Raw genomic sequence first — 12,405 nt, forward strand, 5'->3', positions numbered from 1 at the left:
ACAGACATCATTGACCATAATGTTGTATGCTGTTACATGCTTTTGTGATTGTTATTGCTTAATAGTTATGAAAAATGTGCTGTTCAATGTTTTAAATGCTTATTGCTGGAAATAAAAGAGATGAAGAAAATTTAAATGTTGTTTCATTTTCAACTTCATTATTCTTGTGATCACAACATAATTTGAGTGTGTGTCTTGTATATAGTAAGAGACAAATAGAAAACACTTTTCATTAAACTGCATGTGTATCAACAAACATTGGCACATTTCTGCAGAAAGTACTGTAAAACCATTAAATTTCATGAGGTACGAATTTTCGTGGATTTCGTTGGTCCTCTGAACCACGAATTCAAGTACCTATGATTATTTATACATTTTTAATCCGAAATCGGTCATTTCCGACATTTTTTGTTGTTGTCAATTATCTGAGATATTTGTTTTTTGTAATAGTTCAATAAATACTGCAGTAGGTCACATTACACTATATATCTTGACTAATTAAAATATTTCCGAATTAAAAACGTTTTTGTTATCTTCTACCCATTTGACGTAAATTATATATGTTTGATCTAAGATGTTTATGATTACTTAGTACATGTATGATAAGAACTACGATGTTAATAATTACTTAATATGAATAACAAGTAGAGTGTTTATATAAATAATCAAATTAACAGTTTTCAGATTTATCACATATGTCAATTAGTGCCAATTAAAGTTAAAAGAGACGTAACGGTTTTCACACTGTATTTTGGCGACCATATTACTCAATTGTTACTAGTAGGGGACCGATTGCGCTGAGAATTGCAAATATTGTCAACACAACATGGATGGCAATTATATATAGCGAGCCGGGACCCACAAGTGCGCCGCTTTATCGCTCTTATCGACAATTATCGGCAACACTTTCATGCTTCATTGCACATTAACCTCAAGTCTTGCTGTCAACACAGATAAGCATATTATGCTTTGTTATAACTCTGATTTTTTAATAAAAGTTTAATTATTATGACGGTCAGTCTTCCCCTAAAGTTTGAAATCCACAATATAATGTAACAACGAATTAGTTGGTTTTTTATTTCAAATCCACCAAATTACTTGTCAACGAATTAGTTGATTTTTATTAAACTACGAAATTTCATACAGACGAATTTCTATACAACATGTACGTTTACAGTAGTTGAAATCAGACTCACCGATGGAGACTGCCATAATTACTCTTAACTTAAATCTCCTTAGCCAGAATATAGATAGAAATGGAAACACAATGCAAAAATAGCACAGCTTGGGCACATTCATCATTATACCAAATTATCATGACAAGAGAACCAAGATATAATGATGCTGTTACAGAATATAAATTGACAAAAACTGTGCGTCTTTGTGATTCAAAAAAGAACTGCTTTTTATATTCAACAAAAGTGGTCTGTGAACAAAAACATTGAAAAAATGTCATTTGTAAAATATAGTATATTTTCAATGCAATAGGTTATTTCATGATATTTGGTTCAATAAAGGATAAGCAATATTTATATAAATTTCAGTCAACTTTATGTTGCATAACAATCAGCAACGGAGGCTACCGTAATTACTCTTAAGTTTTTTACACTTTCTTTTCCGCCAAAGTTATACTTTTGTGTAACCTGATTTTTTTTACATCAAGATTTTCTCCTACAAAGTAGGAATGCAACATGTTACAAAACATGAACATTAATTAGTTAACTGAAAAAATCTCTATGTTAACTAAATACAGAAAGTTTGAGTGGCGTTTCAAGGAGTCTTGACCTACCCGACTCCCGTTAATGTTGAATACTGGGTGATATACTAAATAAAGTTCATCATCAAGTGTTAAAAATACATTTTAATCAAACATAATATATTCAAGGAATACACTAAAAACAGCTGCATTTGTGAAACACAATGCCCCCTACTGCCTTTTGAAGCCACAGAGCAGCTATATCCCAATTGAAAACATCAACAAGAAGTTATGGTCAATTGTTATTTGACAAAGTTACGGGCCTTGGAAAGTATCTGAAAGCGTTTTGGAAAAAACGTTTTATGTTAAAGAAAATACAAAAGTATAAGGCCCATAACTTCATCAACAAGAGGGCCCAGATGGCCATAGTTCGCTCACCTTTTTTTACAAGGCCTCGTTCATTGCTTAGTTGAAAATTCAGTACTCTAGAGCATATTAGATTGGTTCTCTTCTGTTTACTTTTGCAGTGTGAGCATATGATTAATTCTGATTGAGTACTGTCTATTTGCATGGGATTTTTGCATGCAAACATTTGCAAGTAATGCTAATTCTACATGTGTTTACAAGGTTTTTGTAAGATTTGGACCTCCTGACCAAGATTTTGACTCCACATGACCCAATGTCAAACTTTGCATAGATATCATCAAGAAAAACATTGTGGTCTAGTATCATCATTATTGGACCAAAACTATGGCCTCTAGTGTGTTTACAAGGTATGATTGGGACAAATTTTCTGACCAAGTTTCATGCAGATTGGACAAGAAATGTGCCCTCTAGTGTTTACAAGGTTTCTCTATAGCCAAATAAGGAAAACTGCCCCGCCCACTGGCGGCCATGTTTTTCAACGGACCGGAACCACATTTGAACTCAACCAAGATATCATTAAGACAAACATTTTGACAAAGTTACATGAATATTGGGCATGAAATGTGACTTCTACAGTGTTTGCAAGGTTTGTCTTTTTTTGACCTAGTGACCTAGTTTTTGACCCAGCATGACCCAATTTCGAACTCAACTGAGATTTCATTGGGACAAAGCTTCTGACCAACTTTCATGAACATCGGACAAGAAATGTGGCCTCTAGAGTGTTTACGAACAAATGTGGACGGGCGGACGTACTGGAAAAAGACCAATCACAAAAGGTCACCTGAGCAATCAGGTGAGCTAAAAATCAATAGACAGGAATAAAACTCATATTTTATCTTTAAGTCATGTAAGATGACTCACAAACCAAAAATATGCTGAATATGTGAAAGCGTTTTGTTAAAAAAACTCAGGAAAATGGAAAATTTCGAAGAAAAAGGCCCATAACTTCGACAAAAATCAATGGACCAGAACCAAAATCACACTTTATATATAGTCATGTTGGTAGAGTAAAAACACTCCAAAAAACAGAAAATTTCGAAGTCAAAGGCACATTACTTGGCCAAAAATCAATGGACCGAAGTGAAACTCACACTCCATGATGATGGCATCTGTAAGTCATGTAGGTAGACTCACATACCCATGGGCAAAAGTTGAAAATGTTTAAAAACCGGATTTTTTTGCTGCGGGTCCAGGGGGCCCCCCCTAGGGCCGGTGCAGGGCAAAGCCCTGGTGGGCGGCCATGGGCGGGCTCAGATCCAGAAATTTATCCAATTAGAAACCATTTTAAGCAAGGTAAAAGTACTTCTCATGCAACTTTACAAGACCATCTTCTTATTTTCTCCATTATATTCATAAGAATGTATTGCTTTAAAAATAATGGCATTAAAAACAATATATTACCAGTAATTATGGACCAAATCGGCAGAATTGCATCTTCACATGTTAATCCATTTTGTCATAACACCACAAAAATGGTATGATGTCATATTTGTATGTTCAAGTATGATATCATATGTACTTTACATTTGAAAGAGCAGAAAAACAGAATTGATAGGTTTTGTTGATGCTAAGAGTTCTCATTTGGCTACTGCAGCATTGACCGTTTGATAAAACGATCTTCTATCTTTGCGGACTGTACAGATTTCTTTATATCTGAATGTCTTACCAAAATCAAATGTCACACAATATGTACAGTCACTCAACCATATCTTCTTCATTTTAGAGTATTAAAAGACATTTTATGTCATGATTTTCAAATAAAAGTGTATCCACAATGAATAATTCCAATAGAATAAATCAATCAAATAATCCAGCCCAGTGATTGAATTTTAATTGACTGCCTAATGGTCATCCTACTAATAAATTATCATAAATTAACAAACCTAATTGAGTGATAATTATGATACTGCTAATTGGTCATAAGTGTGCCTTTAATCTTTCATTGATCTCATGATCTTCAAAGATATGATGTTTTGACAATGTAAGCTGTGAATTTTGTAGGTGTGAAAAATATTTATTATTGTAAGAGTATAAAATCCAGATCATGCAGTAATAATTCACAAACCATATCTAAAAGCAATACAGATTATAACCTTGAATCCAAAGTTGAAATTTACAAAAATGGAAATTATCACAGCAGCAAGCACATTGAGAAAGCAATTGGTTGCTCTTGATAACAGTGAGCAAAATATTACCAGAATGGGTAAGTATCAATACATAACATGAAAGTCAACCACATCAGAAAGCATATTTACAAAATATAAACAATGCATTAATTTCCCTTTTATAATTTTGAATCCAAAGTTGAAATTTACAAAAATGGAAATTATCACAGCAGCAAGCACATTGAGAAAGCAATTGGTGGCTCTTGATAACAGTGAGCAAAATATTACTAGAATGGGTAAGTATCAATAAATAACATGAAAGTCAACCACATCAGAAAGCATATAAACAAAATATTAACAATGCATTAATTTCCCTTTTATAATTTTGGACTGGAAAGGTCGAATAAAACTTAATAATGAACGCAAAGATGCCTTTTGTATTTGTCATTCAGTTTAATCCATGCGTCTTTGTATTTTAGGAAACCAGTTGATGACTCTACAACGTTCATACTTCAGAGCTGAGATGCAGCAGCTGCAACTTGCCATCCGACTGTCCGCATGTGAAGGTGTGCAACAAATGTTCCAAACATACTCAACACACAAACACACACAGGTATGTACTATCTTGTATATACATCATTTATACTAATACTCAGAATATGCTTTTGATGTATATTCTTTTATCAAGCATGTACATGCTTGTCTATATTACATTAGACAGTCCAGTTTCTCATTTCTTATTCAGCAAACCTAACACCTAAATATACTTATTTCAGGTTCAGAGTACAGCAGCTACAATCAAATCCTGTTTGGAAGCAGGTGACACTGACTCCATGACAACCCTGATGACATCACCAATGGCATCACCACCAGTAACAGGAAGCGCCAAGCAAGACAGATCTGCTTCATTGTGGGCCAGCATTGACTCAGAGATGTACAGACATCATTGACCATAATGTTGTATGCTGTTACATGCTTTTGTGATTGTTATTGCTTAATAGTTATGAAAAATGTGCTGTTCAATGTTTTAAATGCTTATTGCTGGAAATAAAAGAGATGAAGAAAATTTAAATGTTGTTTCATTTTCAACTTCATTATTCTTGTGATCACAACATAATTTGAGTGTGTGTCTTGTATATAGTAAGAGACAAATAGAAAACACTTTTCATTAAACTGCATGTGTATCAACAAACATTGGCACATTTCTGCAGAAAGTACTGTAAAACCATTAAATTTCATGAGGTACGAATTTTCGTGGATTTCGTTGGTCCTCTGAACCACGAATTCAAGTACCTATGATTATTTATACATTTTTAATCCGAAATCGGTCATTTCCGACATTTTTTGTTGTTGTCAATTATCTGAGATATTTGTTTTTTGTAATAGTTCAATAAATACTGCAGTAGGTCACATTACACTATATCTTGACTAATTAAAATATTTCCGAATTAAAAACGTTTTTGTTATCTTCTACCCATTTGACGTAAATTATATATGTTTGAACTAAGATGTTTATGATCACTTAGTACATGTATGATAAGAACTACGATGTTAATAATTACTTAATATGAATAACAAGTAGAGTGTTTATATAAATAATCAAATTAACAGTTTTCAGATTTATCACATATGTCAATTAGTGCCAATTAAAGTTAAAAGAGACGTAACGGTTTTCACACGTGTATTTTGGCGACCATATTACTCAATTGTTACTAGTAGGGGACCGATTGCGCTGAGAATTGCAAATATTGTCAACACAACATGGATGGCAATTATATATAGCGAGTGGGGACCCACAAGTGCGCCGCTTTATCGCTCTTATCGACAATTATCGGCAACACTTTCATGCTTCATTGCACATTAACCTCAAGTCTTGCTGTCAACACAGATAAGCATATTATGCTTTGTTATAACTCTGATTTTTTAATAAAAGTTTAATTATTATGACGGTCAGTCTTCCCCTAAAGTTTGAAATCCACAATATAATGTAACAACGAATTAGTTGGTTTTTTATTTCAAATCCACCAAATTACTTGTCAACGAATTAGTTGATTTTTATTAAACTACGAAATTTCATACAGACGAATTTCTATACAACATGTACGTTTACAGTAGTTGAAATCAGACTCACCGATGGAGACTGCCATAATTACTCTTAACTTAAATCTCCTTAGCCAGAATATAGATAGAAATGGAAACACAATGCAAAAATAGCACAGCTTGGGCACATTCATCATTATACCAAATTATCATGACAAGAGAACCAAGATATAATGATGCTGTTACAGAATATAAATTGACAAAAACTGTGCGTCTTTGTGATTCAAAAAAGAACTGCTTTTTATATTCAACAAAAGTGGTCTGTGAACAAAAACATTGAAAAAATGTCATTTGTAAAATATAGTATATTTTCAATGCAATAGGTTATTTCATGATATTTGGTTCAATAAAGGATAAGCAATATTTATATAAATTTCAGTCAACTTTATGTTGCATAACAATCAGCAACGGAGGCTACCGTAATTACTCTTAAGTTTTTTACACTTTCTTTTCCGCCAAAGTTATACTTTTGTGTAACCTGATTTTTTTTACATCAAGATTTTCTCCTACAAAGTAGGAATGCAACATGTTACAAAACATGAACATTAATTAGTTAACTGAAAAAATCTCTATGTTAACTAAATACAGAAAGTTTGAGTGGCGTTTCAAGGAGTCTTGACCTACCCGACTCCCGTTAATGTTGAATACTGGGTGATATACTAAATAAAGTTCATCATCAAGTGTTAAAAATACATTTTAATCAAACATAATATATTCAAGGAATACACTAAAAACAGCAGCATTTGTGAAACACAATGCCCCCTACTGCCTTTTGAAGCCACAGAGCAGCTATATCCCAATTGAAAACATCAACAAGAAGTTATGGTCAATTGTTATTTGACAAAGTTACGGGCCTTGGAAAGTATCTGAAAGCGTTTTGGAAAAAACGTTTTATGTTAAAGAAAATACAAAAGTATAAGGCCCATAACTTCATCAACAAGAGGGCCCAGATGGCCATAGTTCGCTCACCTTTTTTTACAAGGCCTCGTTCATTGCTTAGTTGAAAATTCAGTACTCTAGAGCATATTAGATTGGTTCTCTTCTGTTTACTTTTGCAGTGTGAGCATATGATTAATTCTGATTGAGTACTGTCTATTTGCATGGGATTTTTGCATGCAAACATTTGCAAGTAATGCTAATTCTACATGTGTTTACAAGGTTTTTGTAAGATTTGGACCTCCTGACCAAGATTTTGACTCCACATGACCCAATGTCAAACTTTGCATAGATATCATCAAGAAAAACATTGTGGTCTAGTATCATCATTATTGGACCAAAACTATGGCCTCTAGTGTGTTTACAAGGTATCATTGGGACAAATATTCTGACCAAGTTTCATGCAGATTGGACAAGAAATGTGCCCTCTAGTGTTTACAAGGTTTCTCTATAGCCAAATAAGGAAAACTGCCCCGCCCACTGGCGGCCATGTTTTTCAACGGACCGGAACCACATTTGAACTCAACCAAGATATCATTAAGACAAACATTTTGACAAAGTTACATGAATATTGGGCATGAAATGTGACTTCTACAGTGTTTGCAAGGTTTGTCTTTTTTTGACCTAGTGACCTAGTTTTTGACCCAGCATGACCCAATTTCGAACTCAACTGAGATTTCATTGGGACAAAGCTTCTGACCAACTTTCATGAACATCAGACAAGAAATGTGGCCTCTAGAGTGTTTACGAACAAATGTGGACGGGCGGACGTACAATGGAAAAAGACCAATCACAAAAGGTCACCTGAGCAATCAGGTGAGCTAAAAATCAATAGACAGGAATAAAACTCATATTTCATCTTTAAGTCATGTAAGATGACTCACAAACCAAAAATATGCTGAATATGTGAAAGCGTTTTGTTAAAAAAACTCAGGAAAATGGAAAATTTCGAAGAAAAAGGCCCATAACTTCGACAAAAATCAATGGACCAGAACCAAAATCACACTTTATATGTAGTCATGTTGGTAGAGTAAAAACACTCCAGAAAACAGAAAATTTCGAAGTCAAAGGCACATTACTTGGCCAAAAATCAATGGACCGAAGTGAAACTCACACTCCATGATGATGGCATCTGTAAGTCATGTAGGTAGACTCACATACCCATGGGCAAAAGTTGAAAATGTTTAAAAACCGGATTTTTTTGCTGCGGGTCCAGGGGGCCCCCCCCTAGGGCCGGTGCAGGGCAAAGCCCTGGTGGGCGGCCATGGGCGGGCTCAGATCCAGAAATTTATCCAATTAGAAACCATTTTAAGCAAGGTAAAAGTACTTCTCATGCAACTTTACAAGACCATCTTCTTATTTTCTCCATTATATTCATAAGAATGTATTGCTTTAAAAATAATGGCATTAAAAACAATATATTACCAGTAATTATGGACCAAATCGGCAGAATTGCATCTTCACATGTTAATCCATTTTGTCATAACACCACATTATACACAATAGGTCAGTAGGCATGCTAAGCCTGTTATCATAACGCCAAACACTAAATCCAGTTTTGTCCGGATGTTCTCTATAATTAGTATAATAGCTGTTTTAATAATAACTCCACTAAAAGACCATAATGATAAAAATGAAGCGTGTTTTATTTGAAATTAATTTAGAGTAAATGTCATTTTCAAATTATTTGCGACATATTTTGTAAAAAAAACAACAAAGCTTTTAACTGAAATCAACAGATCTCAATGTTCTCTGCGCTACAAAGTTTTTATCCAATAATCAATACGCACATGCTTTCCATGCGCACCGCGTGACGTTGTAGATTGTCGCATAAATTTCGCGTGCTTTTTGTGGGGACAAAGAGTCAACAAAAGATATGAGGCATTTTTATTTGAAGTTTTATGTTAATTCCAATTCTGGCAGTGTGTTATAGGAGAAGACTTCCCGCAGTCCGACAGCTGTAAACTTAACAAACCGCAGTTCTAATTTATTAGAATACATTGCAGGTGTTTTTTATTGAGTTATTTAAACATGCGCATGCTATCTATAAGCTGCCTTATTCCTCCCCCCCCCCACACTTAAATTTTCTCAACAGATGTACGCCATTTGAAAAATGGCCTCGGCGGCGATCCTAAAAACAGGAATTCCGGTTTAACCCGGAAAACTTTCACACATGCATACCAAAAATCAGCTAAGTATCTGTAAACATTGCATAAAAACCTCTAGAAAAGGTTTAATTTCAAATTAAAAGGCCCATAACTTGGCCAAAAATCAATAAACCAGAGAGAAACTCACACTTCATGTATAAGTCATGTAGGTAGACTCTAATACCAAAAGTCAATTACATATCTTAAAGTGTTTCATATAAAATCTCCGGAAAACGGAAAATTTCCCAGTCCAAGGCCCATAAATTTGCAAAAAATCTATGGACCAGAATCAAACTTATACTTCCAGGGTTAAAAGTTGGCAAAACTGAAAAACCTGAAAATTTTAGCTGGGGTCCTGGGGGCCGCCAGAACCCCCGGTAGGTCCAGGCCCTGGTAGGGGGCCAAGCTCCTGAGACTTAGCAAAATAACAAATAAAAAATAGCTAAGAAATTAACACAAATCTTAAAAATCACACCTGTTTTGCAAGTTCATTTTATAAAGGAGAGTTAATGTATTATTTCTTTACAGTTAGAAACCAAAAATTTCAATAAACAATGCACATATACAGTTTGTCAACTAGTTCCGGATAATAAGCAGTTCCTATTAATTTGTTTTTAATTTTCCATAATGCCACATTCAAAATTATAAGTGTCTACGGTAAACATTAGGTAAAGGAGTATATTAACCAATTTTTAGCAAGAAAGCTTTTGTATTATGCTTACAGGGGGGATAAATGCAGCAAAACGTTAATCGGAACTGATTGATCATTGAATGAGTTATGTTTTGAAATGTGAATATGAATATAAAAGGCTTTATTACTTTAAAATAAGCTTTTTGCTGATTGAAAACAAATGCCATGACAATGTTTAGAAATACTAATTCTGTAAGTTGAATGATTTTTAATACTTTGCCGAAGGGTGAACTTTAATTGGCTATTTTTGACCTGGCCTAACCTGTTATCAAACAAAATAAATTTTACCCTTTATTTTTACATCTTCTCACATTGACACTAAATCCCGAAAGAAATTAGCGTGGTCAAAAGAATTAACGTTTTTTGCCGGGTGATTCTAAACTTGTTGACTGACTGTACCAGTCAATACATTTTTTCAGCCATTCGCGAAATTTAACTCCACTTCATCAACTCCAGCCAACCACTCCCATCGCCATTTGTTCTTGACGTCCGATTCTAGCACCTTTGTACTCGAATTCGGCTCAAGGAACTTCATTTTTGTCTTCGTTTTACGTCAAAAAGCAACTATTTTTGATTATGGCGCTCGTTTGACGTAAATGATACAACAATGTCGCAAACGCTTGCCTCCCTTTATTTTTTCGCGCGGAAAACAATGTAAAGAACAATTACTCTTTCGAGCACCTGCTTTTAATAATTTACCGAAATTGCAGCTCGTTCACCGAAACACGTTCCGCAATATCCATTACAAAGAGTATTTTTTTAGTTCTGTGTTTTTGTTTGTTTGATAAACCTTTCGTGTTGCTAGGACAATGCGAGGGGGGTCACCCATACCCCCCCCCCTAAATTATCTCATCGAATTTACATGAATTACGAAAACGACCTTTTAGTGCCCTGAAAAACCGGAATTCCGGCACAAACCTGAAGACTTTTAACCCTGTTAAAATAACTTCATCTATGAGTCATATAGGTAAACTCACATACAAAAAATCAGCTACATTTATGAAAGAATTTTATAAAAAAAACTCAGTTAAAGGGAAAATTGTGAAGTCCAAGGCCCATAACTTTGCCAAAAAATAAATGGACAAGATAAAAACTTAGACTTCATCTGTAAACAATATAGGTAGACTCACGTACCAAAAATTAGCTCAATTTTCTAAAAGCGTTGCGTAAAAAACCTCCGGAAAATGGAATGCCGGGTGGACTGACAGACAGACAGACTGCTATATGCTACCCTACTAGGGGCAGTAAAAAACTATTATATATATCAAATGTTTATACATAAAATATTCATAGTGGTTATATTCACAGGCCAAGCATGTGATAAATGAAAGTATGCATTTTAAGAAATAGTGTCAGATCACCCTTCAACAGAAAATGTAACTGGTTAACCAATCATTTACTATACATTTATTAACTAGCTAACTTGTTTCATCCCCAGGGAAAGTTATTTTGTAGTCCTCAAATGATTCGGATTTTAAAATTCAGACAAAGAGCAGGCAACCCATATTTTTACAATAAAGCGCTATTTTTTACCTCAAAGTATTACTTTAACCTAGAAGGTTGCCATTGCGTTTACTCACAGTTTCTCCTGCTGGAAATGGGGGTTTATATTTACATTAACATATTGACAAACAATAATAAAAGTACATGTATATGAATAACTTTTGGTTACTGTGCATTTTGTATCATATTGATCAGGAATTATTGACACAAAGGGGGAACAAACACATGAGGTCATCAGATAAGGTGGTGTTCAAAAGACACTTACCTGTGTTTCACAGAAATAATTATCAGGAAATTTTGCTCTCAAGGATCTATCTGAAAAGTAATGAAACTTGATTAATATCATTGCAAGTAATGCATTTGAATTGATCAAATCACACAGAGGATATTAGCATATTACAAAAACAAGAATATCAGGGAAACTGATGGATGCTCCCCGATGATGCGCTTTGTCAATCTATGTGTTAATAACCACCTAAAACAAGAAACCGTCAAAGACGGGTGATGCTCCCCAAAGGTTTTTTTTCTCACAATATTGCACTATATATTCAGATAAAAGGAAACGTCTTGAGGGCACAGTAGTTTAGGGGACAAGATTTTTTTTATAGAAAATTTCAAAGAGCCATAACTCTGTAAAAAATCATCCGACCAGAACTCGCTGATAATATGCACATCTCCTCTTGGTAGTGAAGCTGCCCATAAAGTTTCATTGAATTCTGGTCATTAGTTGCTGAGAAATAGCCCGGACAAGAATTGCACTATATGTACAGTTAATGGAAAATTTCAAAAATTTCAAAGGGC

At 34.3% G+C, this 12,405-nt stretch overlaps 1 protein-coding gene across 6 annotated transcripts in view; it reads right to left on the minus strand.

The window, feature by feature from the left end:
• Positions 1-12,405, minus strand: part of LOC127871829 (polyribonucleotide nucleotidyltransferase 1, mitochondrial-like) — a 105,921-nt gene that overhangs the window by 77,336 nt on the left and 16,180 nt on the right. For all 6 annotated transcript variants that reach the window (XR_008045582.1, XR_008045579.1, XR_008045583.1 and 3 more), the window contains exon 5: positions 11,870-11,919. Coding sequence is in view for 1 of the 6 variants with exons in the window: in XM_052415060.1 (XP_052271020.1) it covers positions 11,870-11,919 (50 nt within the window). In the remaining 5 variants the exon portion in view is untranslated. The remainder of the gene's footprint in view (positions 1-11,869; positions 11,920-12,405) is intronic.

This window comes from Dreissena polymorpha, chromosome 3 (assembly GCF_020536995.1).
Source record: "Dreissena polymorpha isolate Duluth1 chromosome 3, UMN_Dpol_1.0, whole genome shotgun sequence".
Taxonomy (NCBI): Eukaryota; Metazoa; Mollusca; class Bivalvia; order Myida; family Dreissenidae; genus Dreissena; species Dreissena polymorpha.